Source organism: Oncorhynchus clarkii, chromosome 2 (genome assembly GCF_045791955.1).
Source record: "Oncorhynchus clarkii lewisi isolate Uvic-CL-2024 chromosome 2, UVic_Ocla_1.0, whole genome shotgun sequence".
NCBI lineage: Eukaryota > Metazoa > Chordata > Actinopteri > Salmoniformes > Salmonidae > Oncorhynchus > Oncorhynchus clarkii.
The window spans coordinates 74,337,058-74,363,618 of NC_092148.1; the positions used below are offsets into that span (position 1 = coordinate 74,337,058).

Consider the following 26,561-nt stretch of genomic DNA (forward strand, 5'->3'; position numbering starts at 1 on the left):
TAAAAGTGGCAGTAATAAAGCCTCTCTTGAAAAAGCCAAACCTTGACCCAGGAAATATAAAAAACTAAAATCGGCCTATATCGAATCTTCCATTCCTCTCAATTTTTAGAAAAGGCTGTTGCGCAGCAACTCACTGCCTTCCTGAAGACAAATATTGTATACGAAATGCTTCAGTCTGGTTTTAGACCCCTTCATAGCACTGAGACTGCACTTGTGAAGGTGGTAAATGACCTTTTAATGGCAACAGACCGAGGCTCTGCATCTGTCCTCGTGCTCCTAGACCTTAGTGCTGCTTTTTATACCATCGATCACCACATTCTTTTGGAGAGATTGGAAACCCAAATTGGTCTACACGGACAAGTTCTGGCCTGGTTTAGATCTTATCTGTCAGAAAGATATCAGTTTGTCTCTGTGAATGGTTTGTCCTCTGACAAATCAACTGTAAATTTCGGTGTTCCTCAAGGTTCCGTTTTAGGACCACTATTGTTTGCACTATATATTTTACCTCTTGGGGATGTCATTCGAAACATAATGTTAACTTTCACTGCTATGCGGATGACACACAGCTGTACATTTCAATGAAACATGGTGAAGCCCCAAAATTGCCCTCACTAGAAGCATGTCTTTCAGACATGAGGAAGTGGATGGCTGCAAACTTTCTACTTTTAAACTCGGACAAAACAGAGAAGATTGTTCTAGGTCCCAAGAAACAAAGAGATCTTCTGTTGAATCTGACAATTAATCTTAATGGTTGTACTGTCGTCTCAAATAAAACTGAAGGACCTCGGCGTTACTCTGGACCCTGATCTCTCTTTTGACGAACATATCAAGACTCTTTCAAGTACAGCTTTTTTACATCTACGTAACATTGAAAAAATCTGAAACTTTCTGTCCAAAAATCATTCAGAAAAATGAATCCATGCTTTTGTTACTTCTAGGTTAGACTACTGCAATGCTCTACTTTCCAGCTACCCGGATAAAGCACTAAATAAACTTCAGTTAGTGCTAAATACAACTGCTAGAATCCTGACTAGAACCAAAACATTTGATCATATTACTCCAGTGCTAGCCTCCCTACACTGTCTTCCTGTCAAGGCAAGGGCTGATTTCAAGGTTTTACTGCTAACCTACAAAGCATTACATGGGCTTGCTCCTACCTATCTCTCTGATTTGGTCCTGCCGTACATACCTACATGTACGCTACGGTCACAAGATGCAGGCCTCCTAATTAATTGTCCCTAGAATTTCTAAGCAAACAGCTGGAGGCAGGGCTTTCTCCTATAGAGCTCCATTTGTATGGAATGGTCTGCCTACCCATGTGAGAGATGCAAACTCGGTCTCAACCTTTAAGTCTTTACTGAAGACTCATCTCTTCAGTGGGTCATATGATTGAGTGTAGTCTGGCCCAGGAGTGTGAAGGTGAACGAAAGGCTATGGAGCAACGAACCGCCCTTGCTGTCTCTGCCTGGCCGGTTCCCCTCTTTCCACTGGGATTCTCTGCCTCTAACCCTATTACAGGGGCTGAGTCACTGGCTTACTGGTGCTCTTCCATGCCGTCCCTAGGAGGGGTGCGTCACTGATGTGATCTTCCTGTCTGGGTTGGCCCCCCCTCTTGGGTTGTGCCGTGGCAGAGATCTTTGTGGGCTATACTCGGCCTTGTCTCAGGATGGTAAGTTGGTGGTTGAAGATATCCCTCTAGTGGTGTGGGGGCTGTGCTTTGGCAAAGTGGGTGGGGTTATATCCTTTCTGTTTGGCCCTGTCCGGGGGTATCATCGGATGGGGCCACAGTGTCTCCTGACCCCTCCTGTCTCAGCCTCCAGTATTTATGCTGCAGTAGTTTATGTGTCGGGGGCTAGGGTCAGTCTGTTATATCTGGAGTATTTCTCCAGTCTTATCCGGTGTCCTGTGTGAATTTAAGTATGCTCTCTCTAATTCTCTCTTTCTTTCTCTCTCTCGGAGGACCTGAGCCCTAGGACCATGCCTCAGGACTACCTGGCATGATGACTCCTTGCTGTCCCCAGTCCACCTGGCCGTGCTGCTGCTCCAGTTTCAACTGTTCTGCCTGTGGCTATGGAATCCTGACCTGTTCACCGGACGTGCTACCTGTCCCAGACAGGTATTATTTGACCATGCTGGTCATTTATGAACATTTGAACATCTTGGCCATGTTCTGTTATAATCTCCACCCGGCACAGCCAGAAGAGGACTGGCCACCTCTCATAGCCTGGTTCCTCTCTAGGTTTCTTCCAAGGTTTTTGCCTTTTCTAGCCAACATGCTTCAACACCTGCATTGCTTGCTGTTTGGGGTTTTAGGCTAGGTTTCTGTACAGCACTTTGAGATATCAGCTGATGTATGAAGGGCTATATTTTTTTTTTTTTTTTTTTTTACACCTTTATTTAACCAGGCAAGTCAGTTAAGAACAAATTCTTATTTTCAATGACGGCCTGGGAACAGTGGGTTAACTGCCTGTTCAGGGGCAGAACGACAGATTTGTACCTTGTCAGCTCGGGGGTTTGAACTCGCAACCTTCCGGTTACTAGTCCAACGCTCTAACCACTAGGCTACCCTGCCGCCCCATATAAATACATTTGATTTGATCAGGGGCAGAACGACACATTTTTACCTTGGAAGCTCAGCGATTTGATCCAGCAACCTTTTGTTTACTTGCCCAACGCTCCTACCCGCCAGTAAGAGATGACAAATGTGCAAAGCATGAGAAAGTGTAAGAGGGGGATGAGGAAAGGATGAAAATGAACAAGGATGACAGAGGGAGAGTGCACAATAACAATGACTGATGCGCAGGGGCTGAGAGAGAGAGATAGAATGAGGGCGAGGGAGGGATGAATCTCACCATCTCCTCGTCCTCGGCCAGCACCAGGTCGTAGTCACTCAGCGCCACACAGAAGATGATGGCAGTGACTCCCTCAAAGCAGTGGATCCACTTCTTCCTCTCGGACCTCTGACCCCCCACATCAAACATCCTGGGGAGAAAATATAAATACAGACTTAGCATGTACGCGCAAACACACATGAAAATTCAAAGTATTTTCAAACATCACACCACTCATTAACACTACAGCAAGCAAACTTCAGCCCTGAATTGAACACTCTTGACTATAGAGGGTGACACACCCAGAGGGTGTTGTGAGTTGGCTTAGACTATTGAGATAGACCCTTAGAGTGGGTATACTAGAGACTGTGTCTCACTTGAAGTGGAGGTCTTTGAAGGTGAAGTGCGTCTCCACAATGCCGGTGGTCTTCACCCTGGTCCTCAGCACATCCTGCTGGGTGGGTACGTACGCTCCGTGGGCTATCCTATCCAGGTCATTCAGATAACTGAGAGAGAAAAGGCGGAAGGAGAGAGTGGGAGTGAGATGGGGGGGGGGGGGATAGGGAGGTCTGTCTGTTGTAGTTGTATGAAGGATGTTAGTGTACTCTGAAGCAGGAGTGTGTGCGCAAGGTTCTCCCCAAAGAATGTAAGAGGGGCACAACTACTCCTTGTGGACTTGGCTGCGCCACCATGTAAAAACCTACCCTCTGAAAAAGATAATGTCCGAAAGTGCCCTGCATTTCTAACATACAGTACCAATCAAAAGTTTGGACACACCTACTCATTCAAGGGTTTTCCTTTATTTTAACTATTTTCTACATTGTATAATAATAGTGAAGACATCAAAACTATGAAATAACATATGGAATCAAGTAGTACCCAAAAAGTGTTAACCAAAACAAAATATATTTTATATATTTGAGATAGTAGCCACCCTTTTGCCTTGGTGACAGCTTTGCACACTCTTGGCATTCTCTCAACCAGCTTCATGAGGAATGCTTTTACAACAGTCTTGAATGAGTTCCAACACGTTGAGCACTTGTTGGCTGCTTTTCCTTCACTCTGCGGTCCAACTCATCCCAAACCATAGCACTTGGGTTGAGGTTGGGTGATTGTGGAGGCCAGGTCACCTGATGCAGCACCATCACTCTCTTTCTTGGTCAAAAAGCTCATACACAGCCTCAAGGTGTGTTTTGGGTAATTGTCCTGCTGAAAAGCAAATGATAGTGTGACTAAGTGCAAACCAGATGGGATGGAGTATCGCTGCATAATACTGTGGTAGCCATGCTGGTTAAGTGTGCCTTGAATACTAAATAAATCACATAATGTGTCACCATCAAAGCACACCACACCATCTCATCCATGCTTCACGGTGGGAACAACACATGTGGAGATCATCCGTTAACCTGCTCTGCATCTTGCAAAGATTTGGACTGGGCTTATGTCCATTCCTCATGTTTCTTAGCCCACACAACTCACTTCTTCTTATTGGTGTCCTTTAGTAGTGGTTTCTTTGCAGCAATTTGACCATGAAGGCCTGGTTCACACAGTCTCCTCTGAACAGTTGATGTTGAGATGTGTCGGTTACTTAAACTCTGAAGCATTTATGTGGGCTGCAATCTGAGGTGCAGTTAACCTCTGGGGTCGGGGCAAGTATTTTGACATCCGGATGATAAGCGTGCCCAAAGTAAACTGCCTGTTACTCAGGCCCAGAAGCTAGGATATGCATATAATTGGTAGATTTATATAGAATTCTGTCTGTGAGTATAACAGAACTGTTTTGGCAGGCGAAACCCCGAGTACAAACCATCCCCCAAAAAATAAACATTTCAGTTTAACACTATTTTCAATGGCTAGTACTATAAATTATAAGCCCAAGTCCTCCCAAATTGCAGTTCCTAAGGCTTCCACTAGATGTCAGTCTTTAGAAAGAGTTTCAGGCTGGTTTTTGGAAAAATGACCCAGAAATTGCAGTTTTTCTCGGTGGCTCCCATTTTGGCTGTAGTGTTTCCAAGCGCGTGGAGGAAAGCGCGTTCTTTCTTATTTATCTCCGGTAATGAACATACTATTCTCAGTCTTAAACTTTATAGTTTATTTGCGTATTAGGATACCTAAGGTGTGATTATAAACGTTGTTTGAAAAAGTTTATTAGTAACGTTTGGGATTAATTTTGTATGCATTTTGATGGAGGAAAACAGTGGATTATTGACTGAAGCACACCAGCTAAACTGAGTTTTTATGGATATAAAGAAGGACATTATCGAACAAAATGACCATTTGTGTTGTAACTGGGACCTTTTGGAGTGCCAACAGAAGAAGATCAAAGGTAAGGCATTTTTTATATCGCTATTTCTGACTTTTGTGTCGCACCTGCCTGGTTGAAATATGATTTTCATGTGTTTGTATGCGGGGTGCTGTCCTCAGATAATCGCATGGTTTGCGTTTTCATTTAAATGCATTCCAGGAGACCACCTCATGAAGCTGGTTGAGAGAATGCCAAAAGTGTGCAAAGCTGTCATCAAGGCAAAGGGTGGCTACTTTGAAGAATCTCAAATATAAAATCTATTTTGATTTGTTTAACACTTTCTTGGTTACTACATGATTCCATGTGTGTTATTTCATAGTTTTGATGTCTTCACTATTATTCTACAATGTAGAAAATGGTAAAAGAAATAAATAAGAAAACTCTTGAATGAGCAGGTGTCCAAACTTGACTGGTTGTGTGTATGTATATAAAAATAAGACAAATATGAAAATACAATATATATATATATATATATAGGGCAGTCGGAAAATATTCAGACCTCCTGACTTTTCCCACATTGTTACGTAAGAGCCTTATTCTAAAATTGATGACATTGTTTCCCCTCAATCTACACACAATACCCCATAATGACAAAGCAAAAACAGGTTTAGTAATTTTTGCAAAAAATATACATGAAGCAATATGGAATATCACATTTACATAAGTATTCAGACCCTTTACTCAGTACTTTGTTGAAGCACCTTTGGCAGTGATTACAGCCTCGAATCTTCTTGGGTATGACGCTACAAGCTTGGAACAAATGTATTTGGGGAGTTTCTCCCATTCTTCTCTGCAGATCCTCTCAAGCTCTGTCAGGTTGGATGGGAAATATCGCTAAATAGCTATTTTCAGATCTCTCCAGAGATGTTCGATTGGGTTCAAGTCCAGGCTCTGGCGGGGCCACTCAAGGAAAATCAGAGACTTGTCCTGAAGCCACTCATGTGTGCTTAGGGTCGTTGTCCTCCTGGAACATGAACCTTCGCCCCAGTCTGAACTCCTGAGCGTCATGGAGCAGGTTTTCATCAAGGATCTGTCTGTACTTTTCTCCATTCATCTTTCCCTCAATCCTAGGACTAGTCTCCCAGTCCCTGAATAACATCCCCACAGCATGATGCTGCCACCACCATGCTTCACCGTAGGGATGGTGCCAGGTTTCCTACAGACGTGACACTTGGCATTCAGGCCAAAGAGTTCAATATTGGTTTAATCCGACCAGAGAATCTTGTTTCTCATGGTCAGAGTCCTTTAGGTGCCTTTTGGCAAACTCCAACCGGGCTGTCATGTACTTTTTATTGAAAAGTGGCTTCCGTGTTGCCACTCTACCATGAAGGCCTGATTGGTGGAGTGCTGCAGAGATGCTTGTCCTTCTGGAAGGTTCTCCATATAGGTACTCTAGAGCTCTGTCAGAGTGACCATCGGGTTCTTGGTCACCTCCCTGACCAAGGCCCTTCCCCCCCCGATTGCTCAGTTGGACAGGCGGCCAGCACTAGGAAGAGTCTTGGTGGTACCAAACTTATTCCATTTAAGAATGATGGAGGCCACGTTGTTCTTGGGGACCTTCAATGTTGCAGAATTGTTTTGCTACCCTTCTCCAGATCTGTGCCTCGACACAATCCTGTCAATGAGCTCCACGGACAATTCCTTTGACCTCATGGCTTGGTTGTTGCTAAACTATGGGACCTTATATAGATTGGTGTGTGCCTTTCCAAATCATGTCCAATCAATTGAATTTACCATAGGTGGATTCCAATCAAGGTTGTAAAAACTTCAAGGATGATCAATGGAAACAGCATGCACCGGAGCTCAATTTCGAATCTCATTGCAAAGGGTCTGAATGCGTACGTAAATAAGGTATCTTTCTTTGTAAATATGCAAAAATGTCTACAAACCTGTTTTTGCTTTGTAATTATGGGGTATTGTGTGTAGATTTCTGATATTTTTTAAAAATTTAATGCATTTTAGAATAAGGCTGTAATGTAATGAAATGTGGAAAAAGTCAAGGGATCTGAATATTTTCCAAATGCACTGTACATAAACAAATGTATGTGGACACCCCTTCAAATTTGTGGATTCGGATATTTCAGTCTCACCCATTGCTGACAGGTGTATAACAATTGAGCACACAGCCATGCAATCTCCATAGACAAACTTTGGCAGTAGAATGACCTTACTGAAGCGCTAATCCAAAATGTTAATCCAAAATGGTGTTTGATGGGGTCGAGGGCTCTGTGCAGGCCAGACTAGTTCTTCCACACCGATCGAGACAAAACATTCCTGTATGGACCTCGCTTTGTGCACACGGGCATTGTCATACTGAAACAGGAAAGGGCCTTCCCCAAACCGTTGCCACAAAGTCAGAAGCACAGAATCGTCTAGAATGTCATTGTATGCTGTAGCATTAAGATTCCTCTTCACTGGAACTAAGGGGCCTAGCCGAACCATGAAAAACAGCCCCAGACCATTATGTACACTACCGTTCAAACATTTGGGGTCAGTTTGAAATGTGTTTTTCTTTCAAAAACAAGGACATTATTTGTCCATTAAATTAACATAAAATTGATCAGAAATACATTTCAGACATAGTTAATGTTGTAAATGACTATTGTAGCTGGAAATGGCAGATTTTATATGGAATATCTACAGAGGCCTATTATCAGCAACCATCACTCCTGTGTTCCAATGGCACGTTGTGTTAGCTAACCTAAGTTCATAATTTTAAAAAGGCTAATTGATCATTTGAAAACCCTTTTGCAATTATGTTAGCACACCTGAAAGACACCTCAAGTCCTCAACTGGCAACTTCATTAAATGGTACCCGCAAAACACCAGTCTCAACGTCAACAGTGAAGAGGCGAACCTGGGATGCTGGCCGGCTTCATCAATAAGTGCATCGACGAAGTCATCTCAAAGTGACCGTACATACATATCCCAACCAGATGCCATTGATGAAAGGCAACATTCACACCGAGCTAAAGGCTAGGGCTGCCGCTTTCAAGGAGCGGGAGACTAATCTGGAAGCTTATAAGAAATCCCACTATGCCCTCAGACAAACCATCAAACAGGCAAAGCGTCAATACAGGCTTAAGATTGAACAAAACGGCCTCCCGGGTGGCGCAGTGGTTAAGGGCGCTGTACTGCAGCGCCAGCTGTGCCATCAGAGTCCTGGGTTCGCGCCCAGGCTCTGTCGTAACCGGCCGTGGGGCGACGCACAATTGGCCTAGCGTCGCCCGGGTTAGGGAGGGCTTGGTCGGTAGGGGTGTCCTTGTCTCATCCCGCACCAGCGACTCCTGTGGCGGGCTGGGCGCAGTGTACGCTAGCCAAGGTGGCCAGGTGCACGGTGTTTCCTCCGGCGCATTGGTGCGGCTGGCTTCCGGGTTGGATGTGCGCTGTGTTAAAGAAGCAGCGTCAACATTCACAAGGCCGCAGGGCCAGATGGATTACCAGGATGTGTACTTGGAGCATGCGCGGACCAACTGGTTGGTTGTGTATCGGAGGACGCATGACTTTCAACCTTCGTCTCTCCCGAGCCCGTACGGGAGTTGTAGCGATGAGACAAGATAGTAGCTACTACAACAATTGGATACTACGAAATTGGGGAGAAAAAGGGGTAAACATTTTTTTTTTTAAATAAAAAAAAAAAAAGATTGAACAAAACTACACCAGCTCTGAAGCTCGTCGGATTTGGCAGTGCTTGCAAATTATTATGGACTACAAATGGAAACCCAGCCACGTGCAGCCCATGAGAGCAAAAGAGCAAAAGATCTAACGGACGACTGTGTGATCACGCTCTCCGCAGCCGATGGAAGCAAGACCTTTAAACTGGTCAACATTCACAAGGCCGCAGGGCCAGATGGATTACCAGGATGTGTACTTGGAGCATGCGCGGACCAACTGGCAAGTGCCTACACTGACATGTCCAACCTCTCCCTGACGGAGTCTAACACCAACATGTTTCAAGCAGACCACCATAGTCCCTGTGCCCAAGGAAGTGAAGGTAACCAGCCTAAATGACTTCCACCCCGTAGTACTCATGTCGGTAGCCAGTCAAGGCTGGTCATGGCTCACATCAACACCATTATCCCAGAAACCGTAGACGCACTTCCTCCCCAACAGATCCACAGATGACACAATCTCAATCGTACTCCACACATGGACAAAAGGAACACTTACAGTTGAAGTCGTAAGTTTACATACACTTAGGTTGGAGTCATTAAAACTTGTTTTTCAACCACTCCACAAATTTCTTGTTAACAAACTATAGTTTTGGCAAGTTGGTTAGGCCATTTACTTTGTGCATGACAAGTAATTTTTCCAACAATGGTTTACAGACAGATTATTTCACTGTATCATAATTCCAGTGGGTCAGATGTTTACATACACTAAATTGACTAACTTTAAACAGCTTAGAAAATTCCAGAAAATGATGTCATGGCTTCAGAAGCTTCTGAGTTAACTGGAGGTGTACCTGTGGATGTATTTCAAGGCCTACCTTCAAACTCAGTGCCTCTTTGCGTTACACCATGGGAAAATAAAAAGGAATCAGCCAAAAAATTGATTTTTTTTGTAGACCTCCACTTGTCTGGTTCATTATTGGTTACAAGTTCAAAGCTCTAACCACTAGGCTACCTGCCACACCAATGACAACGAGGTCTACACCCGTTGTATTCAGCGCATTTTTGATTGGATTAGTTTTCTTTATTTAACCAGGTAGGCCAGTTGAGAACAAGTTCTCACTGCGACCTGGCCAAGATAAAGCAAAGCAGTGCAACAAAAACAGAGAGTTACACAAACAAACATACAGTCAATAACAAAATAGAAAAATCTATGTACAGAGTGTACAAATGTAAAAGATTAGGAGGTAAGGCAATAAATAGGCCATAGAGGTGAAATAAGAGGTGAAATAATTACAATTTAGCATTAACACTGGAGTGATAGATGTGCAGATGATGATGTGTAAGAGAGAGATACTGGGGTGCAAAAAAGCAAAAATATAAAAATCAATACGGGGTTGAGGTAGTTGGGTGTGCTTTTTACAGATTGGCTGTGTACAGGTAAGCTGCTCTGACAGCTGATGCTTAAAGTTAGAGAGGGAGATATACAGTGGGGCAAAAAAGTATTTAGTCAGCCACCAATTGTGCAAGTTCTCCCACTTAAAAAGATGAGAGGCCTGTAACTTTCATCATAGGTACACTTCAACTATGACAGACAAAATGAGATGGGAAAAAAATCCAGAAAGTCACATTGTAGGATTTTTTTATGAATTTATTTGCAAATGGTGGTGAAAAATAAGTATTTGGTCACCTACAAACAAGCAAGATTTTTGGTTCTCACAGACCTGTAACTTCTTCTTTAAGAGGCTCCTCTGTCCTCCACTCGTTACCTGTATTAATGGCACCTGTTTGAACTTGTTATCAGTATAAAAGACACCTGTCCACAACCTCAAACAGTCACACTCCAAACTCCACTATGGCCAAGACCAAAGAGCTGTCAAAGGACACCAGAAACAAAATTGTAGACCTGCACCAGGCTGGGAAGACTGAATCTGCAATAGGTAAGCAGCTTGGTTTGAAGAAATCAACTGTGGGAGCAATTATTAGGAAATGGAAGACATACAAGACAAGACCACTGATAATCTCCCTCGATCTGGGGTTCCACACAAGATCTCACCCCGTGGGGTCAAAATGATCACAAGAACGGTGAGCAAAAATCCCCAAACCACCTAGTGAATGACCTGCAGAGAGTTGGGACCAAAGTAACAAAGCCTACCATCTCATTTTGTCTGTCATAGTTGAAGTGTACCTATGATGAAAATTACAGGCCTCTCATCTTTTTAAGTGGGAGAACTTGCACAATTGGTGGCTGACTACATACTTTTTTGCCCCACTGTATATGGGGCTTTGGTGACAAAACGGATGGCACTGTGATAGACTACATCCATTTTGCTGAGCAGAGTGTTGGAGTCTATTTTGTAAATGATGTCACCAAAGTCAAGGATCAATAGGATAGTCAGTTTTACGAGGGTGTGTTTGACAGCATGAGTGAAGGATGCTTTGTTGTGAAATCGGAAGCTGATTCTAAATTTAATTAAGGATTGGAGATGCTTAATGTGAGTTTGGAAGGTGTGTTTACAGTCTAACCAAACACCGAGCTATTTGTAGTTGGCTACATATTCTAAGTCAGAACCGTCCAGAGTAGTGATGCTAGTCGGGCAGGCGGGTGCGAGCAGCAATCGGTTGAAGAGCATGCATTTAGTTTTACTAGCATTTAAAAGCAGTTGGAGGCCACGGATGGAGTGTTGTATGGCATTGAAGCTTGTTTGGAGGTTTGTTAACACAGTGTCCAAGGAAGGGCCAGATGTATACAGAACGGTGTCGTATGAAGTTTCATATGAAGTGTGTGAGTGACTGCCTTGCTCAGTTAGCAAGCTAGCCAACTAACAAGCTAATGCACATTATTAAACCTAAACAAAAAAATGTTTTTATTCAAGCACAAAACTATTTAGCTAGATGTAAAATATGTAAAGACTTGCTACAGAAGCTTTTAAGGTAAAACAAATCAATTGTTTACATTTAAAAAAATGATATTTGATATTCAAATTAGTTGTTAGTCTTGTCCCATTGCTGTAACTCCCGTACCGACTGGGGAGAGCCATGAGTCCTCCGAAACACATCCCCTGCCAAGCCACACTGCTTCTTGACACAGCTTGCATAACCCAGAAGCCAGCAGGACCATGCATGCACTCAGCTGGCCACAGGAATCGCTAGAGCGCAATGGGACTAGGCCATCCCGGCCGGCCAAACCCTCCCCTAACCCAGACAATGCTGGGCCAATTGTGCACCACCTCATGGATTTCCCGGTTGCGGCCGGCTTAAGAATAGCCCGGGATTGAACCAGTGGCTTAGACCGCTGCGCTAGTTGGGAGGCCCCAAGTTCCAACAATTCTGATGTCGGCTCCCCAATTGGCTGAAAGTCAAGTTGTCGTCCACTGCTGACTGCCGAGCATTGCGATTCTACAAGTAGAAACAGCAGGTTCGTTGTTACAAGATCGGTATGCAGCAGTAAATATTTTGTTCTAGCAAGATAATTAATTGCCTCCTATGATAAGTATCTATCAGTAGTCAGATTTTCTGTCTCACACTTAAGGAATGGAACACAAAAATTATTTCCACACGTTTTTCTTAACAGAACATGGTTTTTCTTTGCCCGAATCAACGTAATTGGCTATTAAAAAAAAAAAAAATGTATATACTGTGGAAAATATTTGCACTTAATCACTGTTTGCTACTTTATTTGTTATCATTTAAGGCTTTAGGTTACAGGAAATGGCAGTTACAGGTGTTCATTTACACTTTAGTTTCTCTTATCTTGCATTTGTCAAGTGCAAGTGTTGGTTTAGGAGAGGAGGGTTAGGAAGGGGATTATTTAAGATACTCTTTGAAGAGATAGGGTTTCAGGTGCTTTGGAATGGGAAGGGACTGCTGTCCTAGCTTCAGGGGGAAGCTGGTTCCACCATTGGCGTGCCAGGACTTAGAAGAGGTTGGGCTGAGCGTGAGCTGCCCTCTCGTAGGGGTGGTAGGGCCAAGAGACCAAAGGTGGCAGAACAGAGTGCTCGGGTTGGGGTGTAAGATTTGAGCACAGCCTGAAGGTAGGAAGGGGCAGTTCCTCTTGCTGCCCATAGGCAAGCACCATGGTCTTGTAGTGGATGCAAGCTTCGACTGGAAGCCAATTGAGTGTGCGGAGGAGAGTGACATGGGAGAACTTGGGAAGGTTGAAAACCAGGCGGGCTGCAGTGTTCTGGATAAGTTGCAGGGGTTTGATGGCACAAGCGAGGAGCCAATCCAACAGCGAGATGCAGTAATCCAGACAGGATGTTGTAGAGCTGGAACCTGCAGGAGCGAGTTATTGCTTTGATGTTTGCAGAGAACGACAGGGTGGTGTCTAAGGTTTTTCCCGTCAAAAAATATATATTGTCGACAGAACGTTCCTTGTTCTTTTGACCAATCGATTTGATTTAAATGTTTTAAAACTTGGATTTTTCCATATATAAAACACACCCTTTGTGTTTTAATAAAATAAACTATATGCATTGAGCTCGTCTGATGCTTTACACACACTGATGAAATAAGTCTCAAATGGTCTCTGGCTCCCTCCTTGAGTCAAGACAACCAGAAGAAAAAAACCTTAACCTGACCCTCTTCCTCTTGGCTTTCGTAGATTCTGCCGTTACGCTCCTGAAGTTGCCGGCAACAGGTTACACGAGGAGTCTGCAACATTTCATGTGGAATGCCAATTTATCTTACCATTTCTACCGATCTGAGTTCCAGTAATAGTTTTCATATGCACATTTTTCACTTGAATTTATAATATCTTAATATCTCAAAATCATTGTCAGGTGGTTAATCAATATATAAATGAAAATGATACAAACCTAAAAAGTAACTTCTATTGTCAACTATGTAAAAATAGCCAAAAATGACAAGAAATAAAAACATTGCAGCCTGCGGCTAGAATATATCCTAATAAAAATAAATATCCTATAAATTACATTGGCTAATCATGGCCTGTCCGCAACGAACTTGAAACATTGTATCAACTATTAATTTGGGCCTGGGCCCTCAGAGTTTCCAGCGCCAGTGAGCTCGGGACAGACACAGCCGTAGGCAACTTGCGCAAGTAATCAGGTAGGCAAATTTTATGACGTTTCCACTGGATCAGAGCAATACATTTTTCCCCTTCTACGCTGAGTGGTTATCGAAAGGGAGAGAGCTGGAAATATTTTTCAAATACATTGAGGAGCAATTGTCATTCTCGATGGATGTAAAAACAGACTTACTTTGCCTCATACATCAAGTGTGAGCAAAGTAAACACAGCTCATTAGTACTGGTGCGTTAAGCCAATCAGAAATACTATCAGATCCCCAAATGGGCACATTTATATGCCTACATTTGTGAGCAGGCCATGCAGCCTATAGGCCTACTTCTATACGCAATCCTTACTCAACATTGATAGGAGCGCTCCAAACGAAAGACAATGACTAAATTCACAAAACTCATAAATGGAATGAAATAAACCAAAACTTGTTTTCACAAGTGTTAGCATACGTTCTGCAAACAATGTGTCCACTCCGACAATGAGATTGGTAAAAGACTGGAATAATAATATATTGAATGCATTAACAGAAATGACCGTAACAAAACAAACATTGTAGATTAGAAATGAAAGAAATGAACAGTAAATATACTACTACTGATGTGTGTAATTAGGACATTGATTGACTAACAATCAAACAATTCACACAAGGAAGTTGCAAAAAAAATTTACGTGCACAAATTGGTGGGAGAGAGCAAATTCTGGAGAGAGATATGCATTGTGCATTTTAGCCACACTTCCTTTCTTCTTGGACTGTGCCATCCCGTGGCCTCCGGCAATGGATTAGTTAAGTGAGATGGATTCGAATAAGACAGGTGTCTCGTGTGCCATAAAATATATAAATGTTCTGCTGGACAAAAAATATAAATTCTAAAAAATATTATGGCCAACAGCCTATCGACTAATTAGGGTCAGCCCTACCAGGGTCACACCAAGGTTCTTCGCACTCTGGGAGGGCGGCACTGGAGTTGTCAACAATGATGGAGGTCTTTGGGTGGGCAGGCCTTCCGAGAGAAAGAGCAGCTCTGACTTGTTGCAGTTGAACTTGAGGTGGTGGGCCGACATCCAAGCTGAGATATCTGCCAGGCACACAGAGATGTGTGTCGCCACCTGGGTGTCAGAAGGGGGGGGGACAAAAGTAGTTGAGTGTCATCCACATAGCAATGATAGGAGAGACCATGTGAGGATATGACTGAGCCGAGTGACCTGGTGTATAGAGCAAAGAAGAGAAGGCCTAGATTTGAGCCCTGGGAGACACCAGTAGTGAGAGTATGTGGTGCAGACACACAACCAGGAAATTAGCTTATCAAAGTGTCAAGCTCATTGAGGAACTCTCCAAGGGCACCTGGTGGGCAATAGATGACAAAGTTGAGAGTGGAGAAGTGACATCATGGAATTCAAATGAGGATGGACAGGTGAGAGTGAGATGAGAAAATCTCCAGTTAGGAGAAATGAGTAGCCCTGTGCCACCACTGCGACGACCACATGCTCTTGGACTATGAGAGAAAACGTAGTCAAATGGAGAGCAGATGGAGTAGTAGTGTTCTCTGGGGTGATCCAGGTCTCCGTCAAGGGACAATGGCAGCATAGGCTGAGATGAACTCAGTGTTCTTCACCGCAGATCGGCAGTTCCAAACGCTGCCAGAGATACGGAATTCCACTGGAGTTGTGCGTGCAGAGTACATTAAATTAGAAGGGTTGCAGCCAAGGCATGGGGAGTGTCTGTAAGCCTACAAGGAGGAGTAAACAGGTATAGAAAAACAGTTGCCAAAGCTACAAAAGAGCTAAATTAGATTAAAAAATAACTAGGTAAGATACTGGTGTGGTGCCTTTCTCAAAGAACAACTTGTCAGAACAGTCTTAGTTTTGGCGAGAAGACCGCCACTAACGTGACCGCCACGACTGCTGCTGAAAAACCAGGGGAGACTGAAGTACTAATACTAATTGCCTAGCAGAGGTGAAGAGGACACGTCCCTGTACTTATTGCTGATTGCCTAGGAGAGGAGAAACCACTCCCCCTCCTAAATAGCCACTGATAACCCAAACAAGTCACAAATTGCCCTGCCCCTTAATCCTGGTTGATGTGTCAATCATCTGGAAGTTATGAGCAGTAAGTAGTCCACACACCTAGTAGGCCTCTAGGAAGACAGGCAGCACATAACGTAGACCTAGTGAGCAAAAAGATAAGTACCATCACTCATCAGGGGTCCTCTAGTTATAGAATGGTTCAAAAACGCGCTGCCCCCCACCTCGTTACTCATCTTCACCACCTTGTTAAAGAACCTTGGGGCAGAACTCTGTTGTGTGTGTGTGTGTGTGTGTGTGTTACTCACTAGGCAGCGGAGTCGTTAAGCTGGTACTCTCGTGACCGGCTGAAGCAGGACTGGACCCCCCCGTCCTTCCAGAGGCGCTGGATGACTCCGGCCAGTTCGCCGGTCATGAAGCCCTCCTCTGCCGATCCCGCCAGCACAAACAGCTGACGAGCATCATCCTGGTGGGGGACAGGAGACACAACCAACGGTTAGGAGGCAAAAGCAGTAAGGTAGGGTTTATTCTGACATTCTCACTATTGTTTTAAACCTAATATGACTTGCAGAGCCTCTCCCACCCTAGCTGGGTGAAGTTTGGGCTATTCAACTATATTCGCAGAGGGGCTAGATTTTAAAATGGTTATTAACTGGGGGGCCCAGAAACTTTCTACATGGGATTACACTTCCTAAAACCGGTATATAAAACAATGCACAAATTACAATCTTAAAAAGCACTTTTATTAAAATTAAATGTTGCTATAAGTGCTTTACAATTAGCCTAATTCTGTGCATCAAATTGTTTAAATAGTGGAACACATTTGTACTGATTACACACTTGACCTGTATCACATCACATGTCTGTTTTACATAACTTAATCTAAGTTTTTATTTACACACAGGAAACCTTTAACACATGACATTTCTCAGTTGACCAGCATCATATCTGGCCGTGATTGGGAGTCCCATAGGGCGTCGCACAATTGGCCCAGTGTTGTCCGGGTTTGGCCGTCATTGTAAATAAGAATGTTCTTAATTAACTGACTTGCCTAGTTAAATAGAAAGGTAATAGAAAAAAAAGTATAAATAAAAAAAAATGTATTTCTTTTACACAGAAACCTTTTATGCGTTGCATATCTCAACTGACTAGCTTTTGCAGAGAAGTCTCTCGCCCCCCACATCAGTAGAGAACGGGTCCCTATAAACAAACTGCACCACCTCTGTGGGGATTTAAACTGAAAGCTAACTTTGCAACAAGATTTGATGAGTTTATCTAAAAAAACTCTGACATCACGGGAGTGATCTGTACTGATGGCTGAATATAGTTGTAAGGAAATTCAGTATTGTTTGGGCTCAAATCAGAGGAGAAAATAACATTTGTTTTTCAATCATGTCAATAACCGTTTTAAACTTCCCCTGTAGTCCATTCAATTGATTGAAAATGTCACTAAAAAATAAAACATCTGATACAAACTCATCAAGCATTTGCTAGATATGCGTTGGCTGTCTTTTGGCGGAAATTGCGGAGAAAAGCATCTCCTCCCTAAGCTCACATAGGCTGCTCTCGAAAGCATTATTACCCTTTCTTAGCCACTAAACATTATGTAAAGGTAGATCATGATGCTCAGCAGACTACAAAACAAGCAATGTTGAAGGCTAGATGGTGTTTATAATAAACTGTGTCCAATCAACATGGAATCAGTTATGGCTAACTCACCACTGAGTAAAGTGTAAAGAACACTCTGGTATCAAGCAGTGTAGTGATCTCATCTGCGGTGAAAGAGCCAATAGGCAGGCAGGCAGACCCTGTACACCTGTTAGCAGTTCTTATTGGCTGTAACTGGTATGTTGCGTGATACTGATTGTTGCACTTAAATGGGTGGGACTACAGGAAAACATCTATTTTTAAATTCATGTTTTATGATGTTGATCAAGGGCCATTCTATTCTGGATAGAGCCAATTTGCGCTGTTCTGTGAAGGGAATAGTACACAGCGTTCAAATCAAATAAAATTTGATTTGTCACATTCACATGGTTAGCAGATGTTAATGCGAGTGTAGGGAAATGCTTGTGCTTCTAGTTCCGACAATGCAGTAATAACCAACGAGTAATCTAACCAATGAGTAATCTAACCTAACAATTTCACAACAACTACCTTATACACACACAAGTGTAAAGGGATGAAGAATATGTACATAAAGATATATGAATGAGTGATGGAACAGAACGGCATAGGAAAGATGCAGTAGATGGTATCAAGTACAGTATATACAGTGGGGCAAAAAAGTATTTAGTAAGCCACCACTTGTGCAAGTTCTCCCACTTAAAAAGATGAGGAATGTAATTTTCATCATAGGTACACTTCAACTATGACAGACAAAATGAGAAGAAAAAAATCCAGAAAATCACATTGTAGGATTTTTAATGAATTTATTTGCAAATTATGGTAGAAAATACATATTTGGTCACCTACAAACAAGCAAGATTTCTGGCTCTCACAGACCTGTAACTTCTTCTTTAAGAGGCTCCTCTGTCCTCCACTTGTTACCTGTATTAATGGCACCTGTTTGAACTTGTTATCAGTATAAAAGACACCTGTCCACAACCTCAAACAGTCACACTCCAAACTCCACTATGGCCAAGACCAAAGAGCTGTCAAAGGACACCAGAAACAAAATTGTAAAATTGCATTGTTTAAAGTGGCTAGTGATGCATTTGTTTTTACATGTATGGCAGCAGCCACTCAATTTTTGTGGTGGCTGTTTAACAGTCTGATGGCCTTGTACGAGATATTCAGTTTCTCTGCAATTTCTCGCATGGAATAGCCTTCATTTCTCAGAACAAGAATAGACTGTCCAGTTTCAGAAGAAAGTTATTTGTTTCTGGCCATTTTGAGCCTGTAATCAAACCCACAAATGCTGTTTCTCCAGATACTCAACTAGTCTAAAGATGGCCAGAATTGCTTCTTCTTTATTGCTTCTTTAAATCAGCACAACAGTTTTCAGCTGTGCTAACATAATTGCAAAAGGGCTTTCTAATGATCAATGAGCCTTTTAAAATGATAAACTTGGATTAACTAACACAACATGACAGGAGTGATGGTTGCTGATAATGGACCTCTGTACGCCTATGTATATATTCCATTAAAAAAAAAAAAAGCCGTTTCCAGCTACAATAGTCATTTACAACATTAACAATGTCTACACTGGATTTCTGATCAATTTGACGTTATTTTAAAATGGGCATTTTTTGGGGCTTTTCTTTCAAAAACAAGGACATTTCTAAGTGACCCCAAACGTTTGAATGGTAGTGTATGTGTTGCCACCCTAGGGTCACACACTACTCAAAGCAAATGTAGAACTTTTATTAAATCAAAAACATGTCAAACCGTCAAAAATACCATATGATTTATGTTGGCCATATCGCCCTAATCAACCCTACCCCTGCCTCTTACAGTCGAACCCTATCCCATGCCGTTTAACCACATTGACTCACAACATCCTCGACTCCCAGTCACAGATCTAGGATCAGCTTTCCCCTCACCAAATCTTAACTAGGGCCAGAACGATACCAGTATCGCGATACTTGTTTGTATCATGGCGAGGAAACAAAACACGAAGTGGATTAACTTCTTTAGGAAAACAGCCCTAATGTTGGAAACCAACATCATTATGTTGTCATCCAGAGTCAGATGTATTTATTTTCCATACTATAGCACACAATTTTATATACAGAAGGTTTTTTTAAAAGGACCAAAGAGTTTGGAAGGACCAAAGAGGGGTCTGCTTCATGTTTTCATTTTAGCCATGGGAGAAATATTGCGATACTGGCATCTGCTCTTGGATCAGTGCTAGAGCTCCCAGTGTCCTACTCCACTCACCGCTCTGGCTGCATCAGAGAAATCGATCTTGAGGCGCCCCATGGCTCTGATGATGGCGATTATGGACTGGATGGTGTTGCTGTACACCACCGCTTTGTACTGCTTACACTCTTCCTCTGAATAGCCCGCCTCATGGATGATCCTGGGAGGGAGGGAGGGAGGGGGGGGGGGGGGGGGTTGGCTCTGTACTCAAGCATTTTGGATTTGAAAATGCTACAATGACTATAAGGTTATTAAGGTGCAGACTGTCAGCTTTAACTTGAGGGTATTTTAATCCATATTTGGTGAACTGTTAAGAAAATACAGCACGTTTTGTACATAGTCTCCCCATTTTTAGGATACTAAAAGTATTGGGACAAATTCACTTGTGTATTAAAGTAGTCAAAAGTTTAGTATTTGGTCCCATATTCATAGCATGCAATGATTACATCAAGCTTGAGTCTACAAACTTGCTCGAAGCATTTGCTGTTTGTTTTGGTTGTGTTTCAGATTATTTTGTGCCCAATATAAATTAAATAGTATATAGTGAGTCATTTTAGAGTCACTTACATTGTTAATAAGAATTGATGTTTAAACACTTCTACATTAATGTTGACTCTACCACGATAACGGATAATCCTGAATGAATCGTGAAAAAAAAAAATCATACCCCCAAGACATGTTTACCTCTCACCATTAAAATAAACTTGAGAGGTTAGCATTTTTGGGGGGTGATATTTGTGCGTTTAACTTTCCTCACTCATTATTCAGGATTCATTCAGGATTATCTGTAATCATGGTAGATTGCACATTAATGTAGAAGTGTTTACAAATATATTATATTCTTATTTACAATAAAAGTACCTACAAAATAACAATTTATGATGTGTGAATGTCCCAATACTTTGTGTAGATAACGAGAAACTTACTTCATCTGTTTGACAATTGTACTCTTCCCTGACTCCCCAGCACCTGAGAGAGTGAAAGAGGCCAATTAGTGAGTGATAGGCAGACATTACACATTTAACACATTCATTCATCGTTGTTTTGACTTGAGAAATTGGGCTGATCATAACTTGTTGTAGGCCTAACTCACATTTTACACAATGCCCTACGAGAGTTACCTGCCCAGATACTGAGTAGCTAAAGCTATACAACGTTGAGAAACCAAGTGTCTGATCAGCTCTTATACAGGCATTAGTTTAAATTGGATTAATCAACTGGATCCTCCCACCAATGAGATTATAGCTCCAGCGTGGCAGACCTAAACTGATTTCACGTAGGATTTACGGTATTTTGCAGTGAAAAAAAATTGCCAATGTTTATACCTTACAAACCGGCCCAGTTTTACCACATTCTTGCCTGCATACGCCTTTAATACCTCTTTTATATCTCCCATACGGATGCTGGTGATGAGTGGTAGTAGCGGTGTGCAGATGTGGGTGTGCATCTATTTTAATAAATCCAGTGAATATACACCATCAAAAATAAATCCATTATTAATTTGTTTAGGCATGTCCTAAAACAAGACTAATAATGAAATCAATGGTTCATTAAAAAGAGACAAGACACACATACCCCGATCACAGTAAACACACATTTTATAGTATGAATATAACACAAATATGTGTCACAGGAACATGTGGAACCGGTGTCATATAAAAGTGATATTTTGAAACAGAGCTCAAACACATGCTTTTTCGATCCACCTTTCCTCACTCCCCTTTGTAAGGGAGCAGGCTTAGGGTCTTACATTGAGAGTATCCTCATCATGACACTGTTAGAAAATAATAGCAATCCTATTTTCAAAAGCATGTGAGTCTCATGTACAACTAGCCTTGCACATCTTGGGGAATATTCAGAGGTGGAAACTTGCCCTGGGAATTAACAGGAAAATATGCAAATTAATATTAATACCATTTTAAATGTAGATGTTTTTTTGCAATGGATATATTTACCATAACATATGGAGACAAAAACCTTTCACATTATCATAAGTAGAGAATTGCAAATGATTAAATCCTTCCAATAGGAACAAAACAATTTAGTTACAAATTGAACTTGAATTAAACGAGTTGACTCTTCACATGGGATGATTTCACTGAACAACAAAAGGGAATATTGAATGATCCATCGCATCTCCCAAAAACGTTTTCAACATCTGTAAAATGATAGTCTAGAAACTAAAGCTTTGGTTGTCCATGTCTTGTCCCTGGACCTCCTCAATGTCCATCTCTTGAACATTAGACTGAGGCCTCATCTTCACTGTCACGTTCCAACCTTGTTGAGGATGGCTCGTTATCAGGCTCAAAAAGCCTCAAATTTGCCCAGATGGCCCCCAATTTTTCAACCCTTGTATTGGTCAGCCTGTTGCGTGCCTTGGTGTGTGTGTTCCCGAACAATGACCATCTGCGCTCTGAGGTGGCTGATGTTGGGATTTGGAGGAGGATGGAGGCAACAGGGGAAAGAACCTCAGATCCACAAGTCCCTTACCCAAGTGGCCAAATTGGTGAAGGTATACATTTTGAAACAAATAACTATATACAAAATACCAAAATGATATTCTAACACACCCCCCCCCCCCCCCCAAAAAATGGAGGAAAAAAATAAATAATAATTAAAAAATATGAAAAAAATATATAATAATAATAATAATAATACATATTTTGTAAATAACATGGGTAACTATTTACACACTTTCAATATTTGGAAGACCCTCAGTCCTCTATCAAATCTACGACTGCCTTCAGCTCATCTGCAATGTAAAGACCGTTGCCACTTGTGTCTGTGCGCTTGTAGAATACTGGTTAAGGGGTGAAGATGATGTAGTTAATTATTCCTTGCCCACAAACATTCAACCACCCATCGGAGATGATTGCAATACAGTCTGCTTTATCTGATTTCCTTGACCTTCACTTGTACTCTTGTACTCAACACTTGTTGAACTCTGCTTCCACATCGATGGAACAGTAAGTTAAGTTCCTCGGCGTACACATCACAGACAAACTGAATTGGTCCACCCACACAGACAGCATCGTGAAGAAGGCGCAGCAGCGCCTCTTCAACCTCAGGAGGCTGAAGAAATTCAGCTCGTCACCAAAAGCACTCACAAACTTCTACAGATGCACAATCGAGAGCATCCTGTCGGGCTGTATCACCGCCTGGTACGGCAACTGCTCCGCCCACAACCGTAAGGCTCTCCAGAGGGTAGTGAGGTCTGCACAACGCATCACCGGGGGCAAACTACCTGCCCTCCAGGACACCTACACCACCCGATGTCACAGGAAGGCCATAAAGATCATCAAGGACAACAACCACTGAGCCACTGCCTGTTCACCCCGCTATCATCCAGAAGGCGAGGTCAGTACAGGTGCATCAAAGCTGGGACCGAGAGACTGAAAAACAACTTCTATCTCAAGGCCATCAGACTGTTAAACAGCCACCACTAACATTGAGTGGCTGCTGCCAACACACTGACTCAACTCCAGCCACTTTAATAATGGGAATTGATGGGAAATGATGTAAAATATATCACTAGCCACTTTAAACAATGCTACCTAATATAATGTTTACATACCCTACATTATTCATCTCATATGTATATACTGTACTCTATATCATCTACTGCATCTTTATGTAATACATGTATCACTAGCCACTTTAACTATGCCACTTTGTTTACATACTCATCTCATATGTATATACTGCACTCAATACCATCTACTGCATCTTGCCTATGCCGCTCTGTACCATCACTCATTCATATATCTTTATGTACATATTATTTATCCCCTTACACTTGTGTCTATAAGGTAGTAGTTTTGGAATTGTTAGCTAGATTACTTGTTGGTTATTACTGCATTGTCGGAACTAGAAGCACAAGCATTTCGCTACACTCGCATTAACATCTGCTAACCATGTGTATGTGACAAATAAAATTTGATTTGATTTGGATAAACATGTCTGGTTGGAGGGGTGTATGCTGGGCGAAGAACATTCAGAAATCTCTTCCAATACACATTGCCTGTGAGCGTCAGAGGTGAGCCAGTTGCATACACAGCTTGAGCAAGACATTCATCAGCATTTCTCTGACTACGTTCCTCCATTGAGTCAAACTCCTGATTCCGGGAGGACCATGAGCTGTTGCTATCGATAAGGTGTCCGATTCATCATTTTCATCTCGAATAGAAGTAGAGGGACTTTCGTCAGAGGTTTCTTGTTGTGAGTGCTGAGGGAACTTGATGCACTTGGCCAGATGATTCTGCATCTTTCTTGGATGATTTGGCACAGTATTTGCAAATGTACACAGAATTTCCTTCTACAATAGCTGCAGTGAAATGTCTCCACACATCATATAGTACCTGTGTTGCATTTTCCTGTAAATAAACCCCAAATACAATTTCTTGTACAGATAAATAGTTAAGCAGTTGATTAAACAACTCTTTAGTAAGATTTTTTATTTATTTCAATGAAACATGTATGGAAACAGGCGAATGGAGCAACAGTGTAACTCAGTTAGCAACTCAGTTAACAGGCTCAAGCAAGCTAAAACCCACATGGTAGCAAAAACTAAACAAGCAGAAATTGTTTAAGTTAGAAATGATTTAAATACACTTTGCTGTAGGCTACGATTTACTAGTTAACAAAAAATAATGTAAAATAAAATATATTCACCCCACCCAGTATTGTAATCAAAACTTACCAGAAAGCATGTAGTCCTTGGCTCGGACAGTGTAGTAGTGTCGGCTCAAAAGCATCTCATTAGCGTGCAAACTCTTGAGAATCAGCTGTACATGTGGTGGAAGAATGCACTGTGCATGCAGAGGGTTCCAATTCCATTGAATTGGGGATAGTTTAACCAATATATACATCAAGACCTAGAATTGCCTTGTGTACCCCCACAAAAAAAAGGTTCACTGTTATAAGCTAACTTTTTTTGATGAATTTAAGCAAAATTCCCAGCTTATCTTCCTATGGAAAATTTCTGGAAATTTCCTCCCAAGCTTGCAACCCTATGTACAACATCTGCGGGCTTTGGAGTTGCCTATAAAGTGACCGAGCAAAATAATAGACCTACACTTGATTTGGGCTACATTATTGGATGCTAAATGTTTCTGATCAGTGACAGGTGAGCAAACAAATAGATGAGCTATGGCACTACTACTTATTTGCCCAGTGAGAACTCAGTTAATCAAATAGCCTATACAAACAGTGATTCGGTGAAACAAAATCACATTGATTGAGACAAGTCAGAAGTCACAGCCTTTTGCTCGTGAGTAGGCCTAGGCTACTAAGCGACTGCGAGTCAAGAGCAAAATAATCCACTTGTCAAAACTACACTAAACATAAATATAAAAACAACAACTTAACTGAGTTACAGTTCATAAGGGAAATCAGTCAATACAAATAATTCAGCTCTAATCTATTTCACAAGACTGGGAATACAGATATGCATCGGTTGGTCACAGACACCTTAACTTTTATTTTTATAAATACCAAGAAAAATGGGGTGCGTGGATCAAAAACAGTCTGGTGTGACACCATTTGCCTCATACAGCGCGGCACATCTCCTTCCCATAGAGTTGATCAGGCTGTTGATTGTGGCATGTGGAAAGCTGTCCCACTACTATTCAATTTCTGTGTGAAGTTGGTGGATATTATAAAGGAACTGGAACACGCTGTATTACACATCAATCCAGAGCATCCCAAACCTGCTCAATGGGGTGACATGTCTGGTGAGTACGCAGGCCAAAAAACTGGGACATTTTCAGCTTGTACAGATTTTTGCGACAAGGTGCATTATCATGCATAAACATGTGATGGCGTCAGATGAATGGCACGAAAATTGGCAGTAGCTTATGACTGCCCATACCATAATCCCACCGCCACCATGGGTCACTCTGTTCAACGTTGACGTCAGAAAACCACTTGCCCACACGACACTATATGGCCGGTACAGTTAAAACCAGGATTCAGCTGTGAAGAGCACACTTCTGCAGCGTGCCAGTGGCCATTGAAGGTGAGCATTTGCACACTGAAAACGGTTACGACGCCAAACTGCAGTCAGTTCAAGACCCTGTCGAGGATGACCAGCATGTAGATTAGCTCCCTTGAGACGAATTCTGACAATTTGTGCAGAAATTCTTCAGTTGTGCAAACCCACAGTTTCATCAGCTGTCTGGTGGCTGGTCTAAGACGATCCCGCAGGTGAAGAAGCTGGATGTGGATATCCTGGGTTGGACGTACTGCCAAATTCTCTAAAGCTACGTTGGAGGCGGCTTATGGTAGAGAAATTCAATTATCTGGCAACAGCTCTGGTGGACATTTCTACAGTCAGCATGCCAATTGTACACTCCCTCAAAATGAGACATCTGTGGCATTGTGTTGTGTAACAAAACTGCACATTTTAAAGTGGCCTTTTATTGTCCCCAGCACAAGGTGCACCTGTGTAATAATCATGCTGTTTCATCAGCTTCTTGATATGCCACACCTGTCAATTGGATGGATTATATTGGAAAAGGAGCAATGCTCACTAACAGGTATGTAAACAAATGTACGCACACAATTTGAGAGAAATAAGCTTTTTGTGCATATGGAACATTTCTGGGATCTTTTATTTCAGCTCATGGAACCAACACTTTACATGTTGCATATATTTTTGTTCAGTGTACATAACACGCTGGCAAAATGTTCTAATAAATTGAGCCAACTAGATAAGATGATCATGAGCAGCACTCACCTCAACTTAGCTAACATTTCCCCAGCTTAATTGTAGCCTAACCAATATCCAAACGGAGATTCAGTGTACACAAAAAGCTGACATTTATTTATCAAGACGAGTCCCCACGCTTGTCTCAAAGCAGCCTGATAGCGCTGTCCCAATCAAAAC

The 26,561-nt window shown here is 42.1% G+C and overlaps 1 protein-coding gene across 1 annotated transcript in view; it reads right to left on the minus strand.

The window, feature by feature from the left end:
- The window catches only part of LOC139373596 (guanine nucleotide-binding protein G(i) subunit alpha-1), a 61,758-nt gene that overhangs the window by 13,409 nt on the left and 21,788 nt on the right, over positions 1 to 26,561 (minus strand). The window contains exons 2-6 of the mRNA XM_071114280.1: positions 20,602 to 20,644; positions 19,694 to 19,835; positions 16,120 to 16,277; positions 3,209 to 3,337; positions 2,853 to 2,982 (exon numbers count right to left, since the gene is read on the minus strand). Of these exons, the coding sequence (XP_070970381.1) occupies positions 2,853 to 2,982; positions 3,209 to 3,337; positions 16,120 to 16,277; positions 19,694 to 19,835; positions 20,602 to 20,644 (602 nt within the window). The remainder of the gene's footprint in view (positions 1 to 2,852; positions 2,983 to 3,208; positions 3,338 to 16,119; positions 16,278 to 19,693; positions 19,836 to 20,601; positions 20,645 to 26,561) is intronic.